A 16,773-nucleotide genomic window follows, 5' to 3' on the forward strand; every position below is an offset into this window, starting at 1 on the left:
GAGAGAGATGCAAACTCAAGTTCGTCTGAAGACCCCAAGGTCTCTCCCCTCCCTCCCACCCCTGCCCTGGGGGGCCACGGCCTCACCTGGCCAGCAGGGACACTCCGCGGTGATGGTTCTCCGCCTGCCCCATGAGCTCCCAGCCGCCCTGGTCCTCCAGAAAGGTAGCCTCGTAGGAGCAGCCCATCTTCAGCAGCAGGGTTTTCACCACTTTGACCACCCAGCTGCCAAGACAAAGGGGCTGAGACCTCATGTCACCCTGCCCCCAGCAGGCCGGACCTCCCTCCACCCAAGCCTCTCCCACCACAGCTCCATCTGGCCAGACAAGCTTCTCTCCGCCATGTTAATTGTTAGACATTGATGTTCAGTGTATCCATAAAGGGAGACTTTCTAAAAATAATTATTAGCTTTGAGAACAAAAGAGTAAACAGCAGCAAAATTCCCATTTTTTCAGAGATGATGCTTTTACCCTCCCTTTTCTCCTGAGCCTCGTTTACTGGAGGGAGAGTTTGGAGCCTCCCAGCCTCCAGGGAGCTGCCTGCTGCTAACCCTCCATTCCCCATCCAGCTCATGGCTGGGTGGGGGCCCTGTGAGACTGTGCTCTCTCCTCACTAGGACACAGTCTCCTGTCCAGGCCTGAGTCCTTCACCCTCATGGGACACTTAAGGAGTGATTCCCAAGGCTTGATGCACAAAAGACCCCGGGGAGCTTTCACAGCCCATGGAACCACCAGCAGGGACCCAGGCATCTGCACCTTTGAAGACTCAGGTGAGCTTGAGAATCCGTGCTGTGAGGGAGCAGGGAAGAGGGCATGGCCATGAACTGACATCCTGCTGTGTGCTGGGACAGTATAGGCACTCACAAACGTGAGATACACACCTTTGTTACAATAAAAACTGACAATGTGTGGAATAAAGTTTACATTTAAACAAAGTTTTCCAGAACCCTAAACACTTGCTTAAAGAGTTAACAGGGGGAGGGAGGGAAATAGCTCAGTGGTAGAGCACATGCTTAGCAGGCACAAGGTCCTGGGTTCAATCCTCACTACCTCCATCAGAAAAAAAAAAAAAAGTTAATGACACGTTGTGTGGACATACTTCAGATAACCCTGAGAGCAAGTGGTTCTCATGACTCAAGACAAAGCATCCAAATAGTTTGGAAATCAGGCAATGTGCAGAAATTTGCTCTTAACTTTCATGTTTCTGGTCTTGAGATGAGTGTGGATCCAGTGTGAAAATTCAAGCTTCTCCTGAGGCCAGGGCTTTTGGAATCACTCGACCTTTGTGCCGATTCTCTGAAACACGTGCCATCACTTGCAGTCCCTAACCAGCAACGACTCCAGAGTTCAGCATCACGGCCTGGGGCTCGCCCTCCCCAATTCTCCAAGTCCCTCCTCCTTCCCTCCCACTCCTCCCTATTCCCAGCACTGGCTGATTGGCCAGGCTGAGGTTTACGCGTTTTATATGGAGATTTATCTGGAGGAGGAAGATTATTCTCTTCCAAGCATCAGCACCTCTAACTGAGAGAACGAGCTGCCATATGTGCACTCCCCTCTGACCTGGCCTCCGCCCCTTCTGGGGGTCCCGTCTCCAGAGGTAAGACTTTCTCTCTTACTGGCTTTCTCTCTTACTGGCCTGGGGACAGCATTGTGCTCAGGAGATCCACAGGGAATGATGACTTCAAGGTTTCAGACAGTCAGAGCTTTTACCCAGACATCCCCCTCCACCCCGTCCTCATTTGTGCAGCCAACAAGGAATTAGATTTAGGCCAACGTTCCCAGACGCAGAGCTGCTTCATTCGTAGTCTGTCCTCTCCTCTGTTTTGCCATCTCCTCAATCAGGCTCCAAATTTTAACAACCCATCTCCCTTCCTCCCCATCCCACTCCCAAAGACACACGTACAAAAGCCCCCAGTGAGGCTCTGCCACTTTGTGAAAGGGCAGAGGTGACACAGTTAGGAGGAAGGCTGCAGGTGTGTCTTGTCCCCTTTGCCTCCCCCAAGCTTCACCTTCCTGGACAGTTCTCAGCTTTTCCCAGCAAAGTGGAGCATGAGTTGCCCTGTATCTGCACTGGACTTGGGTAACCAACGATCCAACACAGGGCTGCTTCAAAGCCTAGAGCACCACAGGGCACAGAATCTGGCTTCGAGGACACTCTGTCAGGCTGTATCTGTGGGGTCTGGCCCAGCAGGACTCCATCCTCCCCCACTTCAAACCCAACCTGTGTGATGGGGCTGGCGTCCATGCTCATCCCCACACCCGCCTCTCCTCATGGGAGAGACAGTCTCTGTGCACTTGCTCTTCAGAGCTTTCCTGTTCCATCACTGGAGTCTGAAGCACCGATGACCCATTCAGGTCCCACACCGCAGTGTCTTAGTTTCCCGTGGCTGCTTAACAAATCACATACCTGAAGGCTGGAACAACAGAAGTTTATTCTCTCATAGTACTGGAAGCCAGCAGTCCAAAATCCAGGTGCCAGCAGCAGAGCCACGATCCCTCTGAAGGCTCCAGGGGAGAAGGCTTTCTTGCTTCTTGCAGCATCTGGTGGCTCCCAGCATCCCTCTGCTTGTGACCACATCACTCCCATCTCTGCCTCTGTCTTCACATGGCCTTCTCCTCTGTGTAGGTGTATCTCCTCTTCTAAGGACACTTGTCATTGAATTTAGGGCCCACTTGCTTAATCCAGGATGCTCATATGTGAAGATCCTTAATTACATCTGCAAGGACTCTTTCTAAATAAGGTCTCAGTCATAGGTTCTAGGTGGGCATGTCTTTTGGGGGCCGCCACTCAGCCCACCACACCCAGGTACCTCCTCGTGGCTTTTCTGGTCCCCTTCAGCCTGGCGCTCGCCTGCCTCTGCTTTTTCAGTCTCACAGTTTGCTTCCTGAGACGTGGAGGTGAGGGTGGACATTCAGGCTCTCTCCTGCTCCCCCGTGCGGCCTCAGGTGAGTGACACCCTCCAGGTTGGGAGGTCACACCTCATCATTCAACAGTCAAAGATTTTCCTGCTACGTGCTCCTCCTTCTCCTCCAGCACCTTCTCCACTTTCCTCCAGTTGTGTTTTCCGCAGAGCCCACCAGCTTTCTGAGTTGAGGTGATGCCCTCAGGGAATCAGAATCAGTGCCGCAGCCTCTACACGTGGTGTTGTGCTGTGACGTGATCCTGTTTGGTCCCTACATTTCACAGGCGAGGGAACCAAGCTGCCAAGAGGTTGAGCTGGTTTACCAAAAGTACAAAGCACTATTACAGTGCAAATCCAAAGTGCACTGACTTCAAGCCCACCTACCCAACTGCTCCCTCTCTGCCCTTCAAAGTGCACCTTTCTGAGCATAACACACAATAGAAGCCAAAAAGGAAAAGACTGAGAAACTCGACTACATAAAAATTTTAAATTTCTGAACAGCAAAAGACCATAAAATAGTTGCAGGTTAAGTGACAAACTGGAATACAAATGACAAAGGGCTAATGTCCTTAATAAATAAAGAGCTCTTAGAAATTAATAAGAAAAAATCCCAATAATCCTATATAAAATTAGGCAAAGAGCAAGAACAGGTTGCTCACAGAAAAGGAAACACAAATGGCATTTAAACTTCAACCTCACTCATAATAGAGAAATGCAAGCTAAAATTACAGCAAAATACCACTTTTTTCAACTTTCAGATTGGCAGAGATGAGACTATTTTATACCACATTGTGCTGGTGAAGTTACAGGGGTAAAAACAGCATCATATACTACTGGCAGCTGTGCCCTCTGTGGGAAGTAATTTGGCAGACTGGGTACTTTAGAAGGTACTTCATTTTCCTTTTCGTCTTTCACTGGTCCAGAACTTTTTCCACCACATAGTCCTCTTCCACTATAATATTTAAATGCAGAAACCCTTTGATGCACCCATTCTACTTTCTACTATGTATACAGTCACACATCTGCATAGAGACATACAAACAAACTCACTGCAGCATTGTTTGTAATTGTAAAATGCTGTGAAATACCTAAACCAATAGGATCCTGGCTAAATAAATGACAGTATGTTGGAATTCTACGCAGAGGGATACTATGCAGCTGTTTAAAATAAGGAGGTAGCTCTGTATGTAATGATCTCAGAGAGATGGTATAGGACAAAAGCAAAAATGTTTAACTGTGTAAATTCCACTACTGTTGGTGTAAAAATAGAGATTGTGAACATGTGTTCTTATCCTTGCATCAAACACTTGGAAGGGCAAGAAAGAGTGGGTTGTTAGGGCAGATAACTGGGGCGAAGAAAGGAACAGAGACTCCCTTTTAATGTCTTTTGAGATGTTTACCCACGTGCCCTTAGTTTTTATTCCAATTAATAAATCAAAATAAAATGGTTGGGCCTTGGATACAAATCTAAAACAAATAACACCTCTAGGGAAGGAAGAGGAAAACTGAATTGGTGAGCTCCGTGGGGGAGGCTGACTCTTCCTAGCTGTCCAGCACTGAGCAGCAGATACACACAGCAGGTGCTCACAAACAGTGCTTGAACAAACGATTGGCTCTCGCTCATAAAAGCATGCTTCTGTTTTCCCTTCTAGTCCCAAAGCTAATTTCTGCTGATCGATTGCCCTAAAGGCTTTTGGAAGGGCCCTTGCTGGTGGCTCTCCCTGCCGCCCAGGGGGACAGCTGGTGCATACCGTACAGGTACAAAGCTGGAGGGCTGCGCGTCCTTCTTGGCTTCATTGCAGGAGGCCACGTGGCCAGGCAGGTTGAGGCCAATGTGGTAATGGACCTGAATGAGCAGGGCCAGGAGCAGCTGGGGGTAGATGCGCCTCACGCGACCCATGCATCTGTTGATGGACAGGAGCTCACACAGGCCGCTGGCTGCCTGGGGACAGAAGGGAGGCTGGTGGGAGGTCCTGGCGCTCATCCCAGCGCTCCTGGTGGGCCTGGACTGCTTCTCTAGGAGGTTGGCCCTGGATCGTTGCTCTCCTTTAGCCCCCTTTGGGCCAGCCCAGATCCCCACCACCACTGCACCCCAGCTCCCAGCTCTCTGGGTGACCCTGCCCTAGAACAATCAGAACGACCTGCTGATGTTGACACACCAGTGGAAGACTCATGGTAGAAGGATCCCTTCCTACATTGGGTGGGGAGGAGACACGCTCAGAGGAGTGAAGAGACTTGCCCAAGGTCATCCTGTCCCTCAGGGCTGAACTGGAACTTGAACCCAGGTTTTCAGAGACGGGCTGTAGTGAGCCTCGCATCTTCCTGATTCATAACACAGGCACACAGACGGTGAGGGGGCACCAGCTGCCTCTTCATTTGGGGCCATTAAAATAGGCTGCCCTCACTGCCTCCCTCAGTGGCCAGCAGCCAAGAGAAACAAACCCCAGCCTGAGGCGGGCGCCAGGCAGGACCAGTCCTGGACTCTGCTGCTCCATGCTCACCTGCCTCACATCCTACCCATGGCCCCACACCAGCCCTCCAACGTCCAGGGGAGTTGAAGACAGACTTTGGCTTTGTTGGCATTTGGCCCATGGTATTCCCTGGGGCCCAGTTTGCACTCACCCTGCAACTTCTCCACCTGCCAGTCCTGCTCTGGTCCTGACCTGGGCCCACCCCTCACACTCAGCCGCCCAAGTCCTCTTTAACTGGCAGGAGGACAATGCGGGGGTAAGGGAGGTGATGGGCTGGGGTCCACAAGACCTGTTGGCTCATTCTGGCTCCACCACTCCCTGCCCCTGTCTGGCCTCAGACTCATCCTCCATAAAGTGGGGTTATGGTCCTAGTCCCACCAGCCCCACAGGTGTAGTAGAGGTTGAATGAGAGGAGAGGTGAGAATTCTTTACAAAGAAATGGTCAAGATCTGCCACCAAGACCCCGTGCAGCTGGCCAAGGGAAAAACTTCCAATTGTGACGTGAAAGAACCCATGGCATGTTCCCATGGAAACACGTGACTTCATGTGGGTGGGTGAGAACAAAAAATGGCAGTGGTTTGTACTTTAGGAAGCCCTTTCACATATTCTGTCTCACTCATCTCAACAGGTAGGATAGATAAGGCAGGAGTTATTACTGCCCATTTTACAGATCTAAATACCAAGGCTGGAGAGGGGGAAGGTCCCAACCAAGGTTACATAATGAAGCAGTGGCAGAGCCAAGACAAGCCTCTTGGACTCAAAGCCTTTACATTTTTCAGTAACCCAAAGCTAATGGCTGCATCCAAAGAACACAGTCAGTGTGCAGAGAAAGTCTGCAGTGGTGTGCCACAGGGCTCTGCTCTTGACTTAATCTTGCTCAGATGGCCTCTCAACACCATCAGATAAAAATCAGTCCAGGCTGTACTTATGCTTAAACTAGGCTTGTTGAACAAGAAGCATGGATGGGTGCCTCAAGAATACACCAACACACACTGACTGGAGGAGTGTGTAAATGCCCAAACCAGGGAAGGAATGGGTGCTGGTGCTTATTCATAGAACTCAGTGCTGGGGGAGAGAAGCAGAGGCAATGGTGGTAAGGCATGGGATTTGGGGGAGGAGATCTGAGTTTGAGTCCTGGCACCACCGCTAGCTGTGTGACCTTGGATGAAACATGGAATATCTCTGAGCATCAATATCTTCCTCTGTAAAGGGATCATCCCATCCACTCCTCCATCATCACGTCTTTGTTTATTTTCTTTCCTTCCCTTCTTGCTCTCTGCTGAAGCCCCAGAACTTATGAGTGTGCCTGGCACATAGTATGTGTTCGATATCTGTTGAATAAATAAATCAATCCAACAAAAAATTTGAGTGTCTACTCTGTGCCAGGTATACGTTAGACTTTGGGGATATCAGGCTCAGGCACTTAATTCATACATCTCACAGATTAATCAAATGACTCCCCACCCCCTCTACACACACACTATTGTCAAGTCACAAGTAGAGTAAATTCTCTCAAGATAAAGTATGTGAAGCAAAGTATAATATGCACAGATTTGATCTGGTCAGGGAAATCAAGAGGGCTTCCCTGAGGAGGTGATGATTTGAGTTGAGAGCTATGGGATGAGCGGAAATTAACTTGGAGAGTAGGCTAGGCAATTGAAACAGCATGTGCAGAGGCCCTGTGACAGAAGATAGCACAGTGTGTAAGAAGATCTGACAAACAACAATGAGGCTGGAGCCATGCAAGCAAGAGGAGCATGGAGTGTAGTGAGGCCAGCAAGGGGCACAGGGCTTTGCAGCATAGGTAGGGGCACTGTGTTACTCTCAAGGGCAATGGGAAGCCATTGACGGGGTTGAGGAGACCAGATGTGCATTTCTCAATGGTTTTTTTTTTTTTTTTTCATCTGTGGTACAGATTGGAGGAGCTCAAGTGGAAGCAGGGAGATAAGTGAGGGTATTACCCAGCTGGCTAGGACCAGGGTGCTGGTGACAGAGGCAGAGAGACACCTGTCTGTCCACCTAGCCTTGTTCCTGCAGTCAGAGCCCTTTCCCTCTGTGTTTCCAGGGCCGACCTCTGAGACTGGCAGCAGAAGCGATTAAACATTTTATGTCACTAAATGGATGAATGCATTACCACGTTTCATTTTCACAACTGCCACAGGAGGCAGGGATCGTTATTCCCATTTACAGATGCAGAGACTGAGCCTCAGAGATGCGAAGTGACTTGCTCAGGTTACAAAATAGTAATGGAACAAAGCCAGTTCTCAGACTAAGGTCTGCGAGTCCCAGGTCATTCTGTGCCCACTCTTCCAGGCTGCTGCTGTCACCGTAAGTAGCAGTACTGTTGTCATCCAGTGGATCACAAACAAGAGCCCAGAGACAGAGACTTGCTCAAGGCCACACAGCTAGTTCTTGGTGGAGCAGGGACTAGAAGACCGGTGTGCGGAGCTCAGCGGGAGGGGAGGCAGGAGGAGGGCAGGATGGGGCAGTGGTGGGGCAGCCGTCAGGTCCTCACCGCCAGGGGCACAATGGAGGCCCGGCCCTTCTTGGTGACAGGCTTCTCCTTCAGGCTGGTCAGGAGCAGATCCAGGAGGTCTCGGATGTCACAGCTGGGCTTGCGTAATATCAGCTGCCTCCACATCTCTGCTCCATTGCTGGGGAAGCAAGGGTGGCAATTGTTAGTGGGGACCAGGACAGTGGGGCCCACCCTACCTCCCAACTGTTTGAGGAGGGAGGAGGGAAGGTGCCTTTGAAATGACGTCCATGCGTGCACCAGCAAACTTCTGGAATGGTCCAAAAAATACTCCCTAAGAGGCAGGGGGCTAACAATTACTGAAAACCCATTTCTAAGGTAGCATGCCAGGTGCTTTGCATACAATTTATTACTTCAGCAAAGATTGAGCATCTGCTGTTTGCCAGTAGACATGAGCAACATATTCAAGACACTCAAGGTCACTGAATTCATACAATGACCCTCACAGTGAGTTGTTATTCTCATTTTACAGATGTGGAGTTAAGGCTCAGAGAGGTCAAATCACCAGTCCAAGACCACAAAGCTAATAAGCAGCAGAGTTCAGCAGTGACCAGGTCTGATAACTCCAAAGCCTGTGCCCATTCCTCTATGCCAAGACGTCCTTTGGGGCCTGGATCTTGCATTTGTCACATAATGTCAAGGAGCTCCCACTCCTGTCCCTTAGAAGGCAGTGCAGCAAGCAGGGGAAAATGTCCATCTGGGACGGCGGGCACCAGACTGCAGGCACTCTTATCATGGGGAGGTGACAGCACGGACAGGCCAGTGCACTAAAAGGTTAACAAAACCTTTTTCCCCTTCTGCTGGAGATTTGAACCTTCCATTAACTTTCTAGCTCTGTTTCCCTGGAAACCTGATAAAGATAGTATGTCAACTATGTTGCTAGGCAACATTGCTTATGGTAAAAATGACCCAATTGGTAAATTGGGCCTGGGCTGGGAGAAACTATAAATTAATTCTAAGAACCACTGGGGACGCTGTAGCGTTGAGCTTCCCAGGGTGCAGTGACTCTTGTGACTGGGTTTGTCCCCGTGGGGATCCTGGACACAAAGTCTCTAGAGTTACCAGTAAGAGATAACCAGTTCCTTCGAAGCCACAGCCACACAAGCCAGAGCAGCTCCTACACCGACCCCCTGGGAGGCCCAGTGCCCAGCCTAGGGTGAGGGAAGTGAGGCATCCAGAGTACAGTGTTTAAGGAGGCCCTGACTCTCAGGCTCATGCCAGGGCAGGTGTGGCACCTGAGAGCGAGGCCTCCTTAAATGCTGTCCCAGCTCTTGTCTGGCCTGCTGCGTGGGCTGCTGCAAGGACACTGCTCTGTCTTATATCCTGAGTAACTGATGTCAGGTGTGGCCCTGGCAGTCTTATGAGTCTGAGTGTTTAGTGACTCCAAGAAAAAAACCTTGGTAGGCAGTGAAGCCAGAAAGGGTTAAATTCTTCCAGGTGGGAGGTGGAGGTGTCACCCCAGCCCTCAACATCCCAGCTGATTTCCTTGGCTTCTATGACTGACGCCAACTCTCCTGGTTAGAAGCACACCCCACTTGCACAGCTCTTCATAATTTTTTCCATTTACTCTCAACCAACTACCTTAAGATATGGGTTCCACACTTCTGCCTGGGTTTTGTTTTTTTTTAACTTTTTATTTATTTACTTTTTTAATTTTTGGAAGAAGGTTTATTTTTATTAGGTTTATTTATTTTTATTTATTTATTCATTCACTGGAGGTACTGGGGATTGAACTCAGAACCTCGTGCATGCTAAGCGTGCACTCTACCCCTGAGGTATACTCTCCACCCCCTCTGCCTTGTTTCATTCATTCAAAGCTGTAGGAACAGTTTCCTGGGCTGGGAGGCTGGAGGAGTCAGACTGGTGTCTCCTGCCCATGAGCTCATCACTGTCTGGCCACAGTCCCCTCGGCGCATCAGACCAGAGCTCCCTGCAGGCTGACAAGATGGCGCGTCCTCCCTCACAGGCCCAGGCCCGGACAGGCACTCAGCATGGCTGGCTGCATTACTTGTCATGACCACTCATCTGGGTGAGAATGCAGGAATTATCTCCTCCTTTTGCCTATGGGAGAGAACTGAAGCCTAGAGAGGGCAAACAGGCTACCCAAGACCACATAGCAGCTAGAAGCAGAATCAAGACCAATGCTGTTCTCCTCTCTGCAGCATCACTGTTGAGCTCTGAGCTTAGACTTGGTCATATTTGAGTTTAGGTCCTCATCCTGTTGCTTGCTCAGTAGGGGCCTAGAGCTGGAAACTTCCCCTGAGCCTCAGTTTCCTCATCTGTAGAACGGGGTGGTTTACTAGCGAGAATATGTAAATGTGCACACCTGGAAATGCACAGGAAGGACTTAGTAGTTGTCATATGCACCACAGATCATTGAAGAGGGGCCACCTGGGAGGGCGAGGGGTCCTCTGGGTAGAAGGAGGGATTCCTAGCCCAGGAGGGGGGCTGCTTCAACCCTCTGAGATGTTAGTGGCTGGAAGCCCCCCTCACTTGGTACCTGTCCAGCGGGAGGGGGCACATGAGCAGGGCCACAACGACCTCGGTCATGAAGGAGCTGGCCAGGAGGGAAATGGGCAGCAGGGCCACCTCGCGGGCCCGGGGCTCCTGGATGTGGCTCAGATGCACATAGATGCCCTGCATGATCTCTGGGATCTGGGTGCAGCCGGGGCAGCCGGGAGCAGGCAGAGGGCCAATTGGAGAAGGCAAGGGAGGGAGGTGTTGGGGAGCAGGGACACGGGAGGAGGAAGGAAGGAGGTGACAGGGGACGGGGAGAGAGAGGGAGAGGAGGGTGCACAGGAGAGAAATCGGGAGACAGGTGAGCAGAGTGCCTGCTCCTTCCCTGGGGATGAGATAGTTTGTCTCTGTTGCCCTCCCCAACCCCACACCAAATAGTTGAGTTGTCTTAGGGGCTGGTAAGTGAGTTCTTTCTCAACCTGCAAGTTGGGAGCCCCTAGAATTCAGCCACCACCAGCCCTTCCCTGTCTGAGGGATGAGCAGGCCCTGGGGGGGGTCTCCCAGCCCAGCCCCTACCCCCAGGGGGTCTTACCACCTCTAGCGCCCTGTGGCAGTACCACTCCAACACCGAGCTGAGCATGACCTCCGAGGCTAGCTGCATCATCTCCCCCGACTCCTTCCCCAGAGCCTCTGAGCCACCTTTCAGCCCTTCTAGGGCTGCTAGCAACAGGTCTTTTACCTGCTGGGGCCCCAGGAAGTCTCCAAATTCCTGAAACAAAAGTGCAGAGATGCTGACACACAGGGACAGACCCAGAGCGGATGTACAAACACTGCCAGACTCGCAGATGTCAGCAGGGAGGGCTGTCTGCTCTGCTAGTGAGTGTTGAACCATTTGGGGAAGAGCTACAAAAGAGGAGGCGACGTGGCCCCTGCCCCGAGAGCTGGGTGACACAGCCCACACGCTGGGGCACAGACCAGAGGGGCTGGGGCACTCAGGATGGGCCTCTGTGGTTGGGAAAGGCTTTGTAAAGGGTACTTGAGCCTGGAGGGATGGAAGGGGTGGAGGAGGCTTGGGGTGGTCTGATGCTGCCCCTCCTCCCTCCTCCTGTCCCAGGAGGGCTCCGGGCTGATGGACAGCAGGCAGTCACCGCAATCACACGCAGAATGTTCTGGCATGGGCTGACAGGGTTGTAGGGCCCCAGGAAACGCTTGTTGCTCTCATACAGCTCCTTCTTATTGGTCTCTTCCTTATCTCTGGCTCCTGCAAGAAAAGAACCTTTTCAGTGAGACCTGACCACCTATTTTTTTTTAACTTTTTGTTCAACATAATTGTAGGATGTGCATACATCACAGGTAACCAGCCTGATAAATTTTCAGTGTACATATCCACGTAGGTGGCACCCAGGTTAAGAAACAGAACACGGTCAGCACCCCAGAAGGCTCCTGTGCCCTCACTTCAGTTCTCTATCCCCCTCCCCCACCCATAGTAACCACTGTTCTGACTTCTAAACCTGTAAGTTAGAGCTCCTTGCTGGACTTTTTATAAATAGACTCCTACAGTATGTTATCCTTTGCGTCTGGCTTTCACTCAACATTATATGGGTGAGATTCATCCCCACTGTGAGGTGGGAAGCCCCATAAAAAGACCGGCAGGGCCCCCAGGCAGGGCCACTACTTTCCTGCCAGCACCATCCAGTTCCCTGGCCCAGCGGCTCTATCTCACTTTTTGCCTCTGAAAGGGCTTACTTCTAGGAAAGTAGAACTTACCCCTAAAATTCTATTGGTTCCTGAGCTCACTCCTGATTGGTTATTTCCTTCACTCCTGATTGGTCCATTTCCCTAACTTCTGATTGGTCCATTTGTAGTACTTCACTTGCACAGAGCACACTCCTGATTGGTTATTTCCTTCCTCCTGATTGGTCCATTTCCCTCACTTCTGCTTGGTTATTTCTCTCCCTCCTGATTGGTCCATTTCTATAAAGCTTGTTCCTAATTAGTCAACATTTTGTTATACCTTATTTGCATATGATGTTGCAAAGTGTAAACTGGCAGCCTATAAAAGCCTTTGTAAACGTTCAGATGGGGTCCACAGCTTGGAGTGTTAACTTCTCTGGGCCCACTGGTGTGATAAACCTGAGTTCTCCAACTCTCCGAGTGCCGGATCCAGGTTGCTGTCACAACTGAGCTGTAACACTGAGCTGTAACACATTTTTCTGCAACAACTGTTGCAAATTGCAGTGGTTCATTGATTCTCAGTGCTATATAATTTTCCATGGTATGAATATACTACAATTTATTTATCTGTTCTCCTTCTAATGGAATTTTGGCTATTTTGCATAGTGCTGATATGAACATTCTAGTATATCTAGCCCGTGACTTTTGGTGAATGTGGGTACCCATTTATAGGCATGTAGCTAGGAGTGGAACTGTTGTGTCCTAAGGTAGGTACGGGTTCAGCTTCAGGGGATACTGCCAAACAGTTTTCCACAGCGGGGGCCAATGATGCTCCCACCAGCAACGTATGAGATTTGCAGTGACTTCATGTCTCACGAGTGAATGGTCTGTTCCATTTTTGTCATTCTGGTAGGTGTGTGGCAATACCTCTTTTAAACTGCAATTCCCTTAACCCTGGCATTCCCAATCCCCTTTTTCTGTTTTTTTCTTTTTTCTTTAATCCTTCTCATCATCCAGCTTATTCTATGCATTATTTGTTTATTTTGTTCACTGTCTCCCGACCACAAGCAGGTAAGCTCAACAAAAGGATTTTAATTAATCTTTTTTATTCTGTGTCCCCAGTGCCTAGAATAGTACCTGGCACATGGGGGCTCCTTATTTTCTGTTGAAGGAAACACATTTCAGGCACATTCCTGAGCCTTACTGTGACCCGGTTTGGGTCCTACCTGGATCCCCCAGAATATGCAAGACACAGGCATAAGAAAGGGCCACTGAGGCAGAATGACCATCTGGACCAAGTGTGTGGGTTGTTTGTAAAGGGAAGGAGCTTGAGACCTGGAATCAGGCAGACCTGGGTTCAAATCCTAGCTTTGCTGCTTCCTACAGTCAGGGGGCCTGGACACACCACTACACTCCTTGAAACTCTAACAGTGTGGCTTTGTCCTAGATAAATTACAAGCTATCCAGTTAAGTTTGAATTTCAGATAAATAAATAATTTTTAGCGAAAGTATGCCTCAAATATACCAAAAAGCATTTATTGTTTATCTGAAATTGGGATGTAACTGGGTATCCTGTATTTTTTTTTCATTTCAATCTGAATTTTATTTTATTACATAAGCATTGTATTTTTAAAATATACTTTTATTGAAGTATAGTCAGTTTGCAATGTGTCAATTTCTGGTGTATAGCACAATACTTCAGTCATATAGGAACATACATATATTCGTTTTCATATTCTTTTTAACTGTAAGTTGCTACAAGATACTGAATATAGTTCCCTGCACTATACAGTATATACTTGTTGTTGGTATCCTGTATTTCCATTTGCTAGATCTGGCAATTCTAATTTGATGTATCAGTATACTAAGACTGATCATTAATATGGCTCATACCACCTTCACCCAACACCCAGGGGGTCTGAGTGGTTCCTGGGCAGCAGTGGAGATCTCCAAGGGGCTAAATCTTTGCCCCAAACACTGGAGAACAAGAGAAGCAGGGACACCAGACAGACCCCAAAGGCTCAGTCTCATAAGATGATCCTTGTAGGGTTGGGGAAAAGGAAACTCAACTGGACAAGTACCTGTAACTTGTGGAACGAGCTGGTCTTTTATACATATGTGATCTCATTTAATCTTCCAAAAACCTTGTGAGTTACATCCTACTATATTCTTTTTACAGATGAAGAGATCTAGGCCTGGACAAGAAAAGTACTCACCTGAGTTCACACAGCTAGGTATGGCCAGAGCAAGGTCTTGTACCCAGGGCACTCTGACTCCAGAGCCAGGGATGTTTGAACAATATGCCAAGGTCCCTTGGTTTGGAGCAGAGTTGGGACTATGGAGAAAGGAAAGAGGCAAGTAACAGTTGATACTGTACACCCCTAGGTGCGGTGCCAGCTGGGTATCTGTGTCAGCCTATACCATATCGCTAGCACCCTGCAGCTGAATACAGAAATATTCTCCCACCTACAGGTTTTAGCCTCTCCAGATTCTAAGATAGGACCTCTTCTTTGTTTATTCATCCAATAAACATTCACAGAGCACTCACCATGTGCCAGACCCTGGGCTAGATCTTGGGAATGCAGTGGTGAGCAAGACATAGCTTCAAATGGAGCTATAGTCTAGTGGGGAAAATAGACCAAAAAACAGGACATTGGGGCTATCATGTCTGGGTGTACATGGTGGTGTGGGAATGTGAAAGTGAGAGTCACAAACTAAACTTGGTAGGATGAAGAGAGGCTTAAAGAGAAGCATTGCTTAAATCAAAACAGGTGTTTTCGGCGGGGAGGGGATAAATTGGGAGTTAGAGATTTGCAGATACTAACTGATACATATAGAAGAGATAAACAACAAGTTCATGCTGTATAGCACAGGGAACTATATGTGATACCTTCAGTAACTTATGGTGAAAAAGAATATGAAAACGAATATATGTGTGTTCACATATGACTAAAGCATTGTGCTGTACACCAGAAATTGACACAGCATGGTAAACTGACTATACTTCAATAAAAGTATATAGATACAAAAAAACAAAACAGGTGTGTTGTAGCCTCTGTCTCCTGATTCTGTGGGGACTAAGGCTATACGTGGGCTTCCACCTGTGCTGGGCTCCTCCATCTCCCATCAGTGTCTTGTTGCCAAGGCTCCAGTCAGTCCCCAGGCTGAGCACCTGCTCAGAAGCCTGGTTTCAGAGGCACTTGAAAGGGCTTACGTTTTTGAAGCTCCAAGATGGTGTAGAGGATGGTGATGCCGTCTAGAGCCTCGCGGCCAATCTCCTCGTCAGGATCCCCGATGCGAAGGATGAGCCTCCCCAGCAGAAGCCCCAGTGCCAGGAACCCCGAGGACATCTGTTTGTGTCATAATCTTAGGAACTGAGACCTACAGGCTCAGTAATGCTGTTCAGTAAATGGGGACAGAGCTGGATGGCTTGGCCCTGATAGCGGAGCCCTCTGAGGGTAGTGAGCCCCCCGGGAATCTCTGGACAGAGGCCCAGGCTCTGTCAGATCTGGGAATATTCTCCCTAGGAGTGTCCCCCCACTCTCCCAGGGCCACTCACAAAGAAAGGCAGGGTCAGAAGCGCGTGGTTCAACACAGAGACACAGCTTTTCACAGCCCGTGCTCTCTCGTGGGCCTTCCCAGAGTTCATCCAGGGCCCCAGTGGCTGTGAGGAGAAGGGCAAGGCTCAGATCTACAAGCTGGATGCCAGTCTCTGCTGCCTGGGTGGGCAGGCCAGCCTTCACCAATCATCAGGAAGCTTCTGGGGAACATAGGCACCCACCACAGTCCTCCTCCTCCTCTTGGAGCCGAGGGAGACGTGGGGTTCAGAAGCTGAGAACAGGACTGGAAGACCAGGGAGGGCAAAGGGCGATGAGGAGAGAGGTGAAAGGTGAGAGTCTTCAGAATAAGAGACAGACAGGGACAAGAGCTTAGAGAGCAAGGATTTGGGGGCAGTTACGGTAGGAGAGGGGATAGGGAGGGAGTGAAGGGACAGGAGTTTGGAACAGGTCCTGTGAGAGGGACAAGGAAGCAAAAACCTAGCATGAAGTGACATCCTGAAGTCAAATTTTCTGGGTCCAGCCTACCACCCCCCCAGTCCACTTCTCCTGAGTCAGTTCTCCATTCTCCTCCACCCGTCCTCTCCTCCCTGCCTCATACCTCCAAGATGCTCTTCAGCCCAGCAGGAGTGGGATCCTCAACAAAGAGGGTGTTGAGCAGTGTCTGCAGGGCATCCAAGGTCTGACGGTAAAGTATCTGTGGACAGGAAGAGGACCAAGCCACTAGGGGGCCTCTGGAGCAGACCCAGCCCCAGGCAACTCCTGGTGGGGGTCAGGGGAGGAGGGGGGTACTCAGACCCAGGAGAGCTGCTTTCCCGTCCCACCTCTGAGACTAACTTGTGTAATATTAGACAACTTACTTCCCCCCAGGGGTTACAGTTTCCTTATCAACAAATTGGTCATTATTATCCCTGTGTTTCTCAGGTTCCAAGGGAGGAAGCAGGGGCCCAGCATTTACTGAGAATCCACCTTGGGCCAGGTGAGTGCCTTGTGGCCTGCACAAGCGTATCACTTTATCCTTAAAGTGTTTTTCTCATTGTACAAATGAGGAAACTCTCATCCAAGGTCACACAACAAGGAAGTTTCCGTTTGTAAGGAATAAATGAGAAGATCAGCGGGGAAATGCCCTAGAACAGTAAGAGCCAGATAAACAACGACCAGCCTTACTTTTATCATTGTC

The 16,773-nt window shown here is 49.6% G+C and overlaps 1 protein-coding gene across 9 annotated transcripts in view; it reads right to left on the minus strand.

The window, feature by feature from the left end:
* The window catches only part of LOC105066416 (acyl-coenzyme A thioesterase 11), a 116,458-nt gene that overhangs the window by 12,738 nt on the left and 86,947 nt on the right, over positions 1–16,773 (minus strand). For all 9 annotated transcript variants that reach the window (XR_012511256.1, XM_074376407.1, XM_074376408.1 and 6 more), the window contains 9 exons: positions 16,195–16,290; positions 15,596–15,700; positions 15,251–15,386; positions 11,511–11,623; positions 10,955–11,131; positions 10,406–10,560; positions 7,888–8,026; positions 4,653–4,843; positions 87–224 (listed from right to left, as the gene is read on the minus strand). Coding sequence is in view for 8 of the 9 variants with exons in the window: in XM_074376407.1 (XP_074232508.1) it covers positions 87–224; positions 4,653–4,843; positions 7,888–8,026; positions 10,406–10,560; positions 10,955–11,131; positions 11,511–11,623; positions 15,251–15,386; positions 15,596–15,700; positions 16,195–16,290 (1,250 nt within the window). In the remaining variant the exon portion in view is untranslated. The remainder of the gene's footprint in view (positions 1–86; positions 225–4,652; positions 4,844–7,887; positions 8,027–10,405; positions 10,561–10,954; positions 11,132–11,510; positions 11,624–15,250; positions 15,387–15,595; positions 15,701–16,194; positions 16,291–16,773) is intronic.

The sequence above is a fragment of the Camelus bactrianus genome, chromosome 13 (genome assembly GCF_048773025.1).
Source record: "Camelus bactrianus isolate YW-2024 breed Bactrian camel chromosome 13, ASM4877302v1, whole genome shotgun sequence".
Lineage (NCBI taxonomy): Eukaryota > Metazoa > Chordata > Mammalia > Artiodactyla > Camelidae > Camelus > Camelus bactrianus.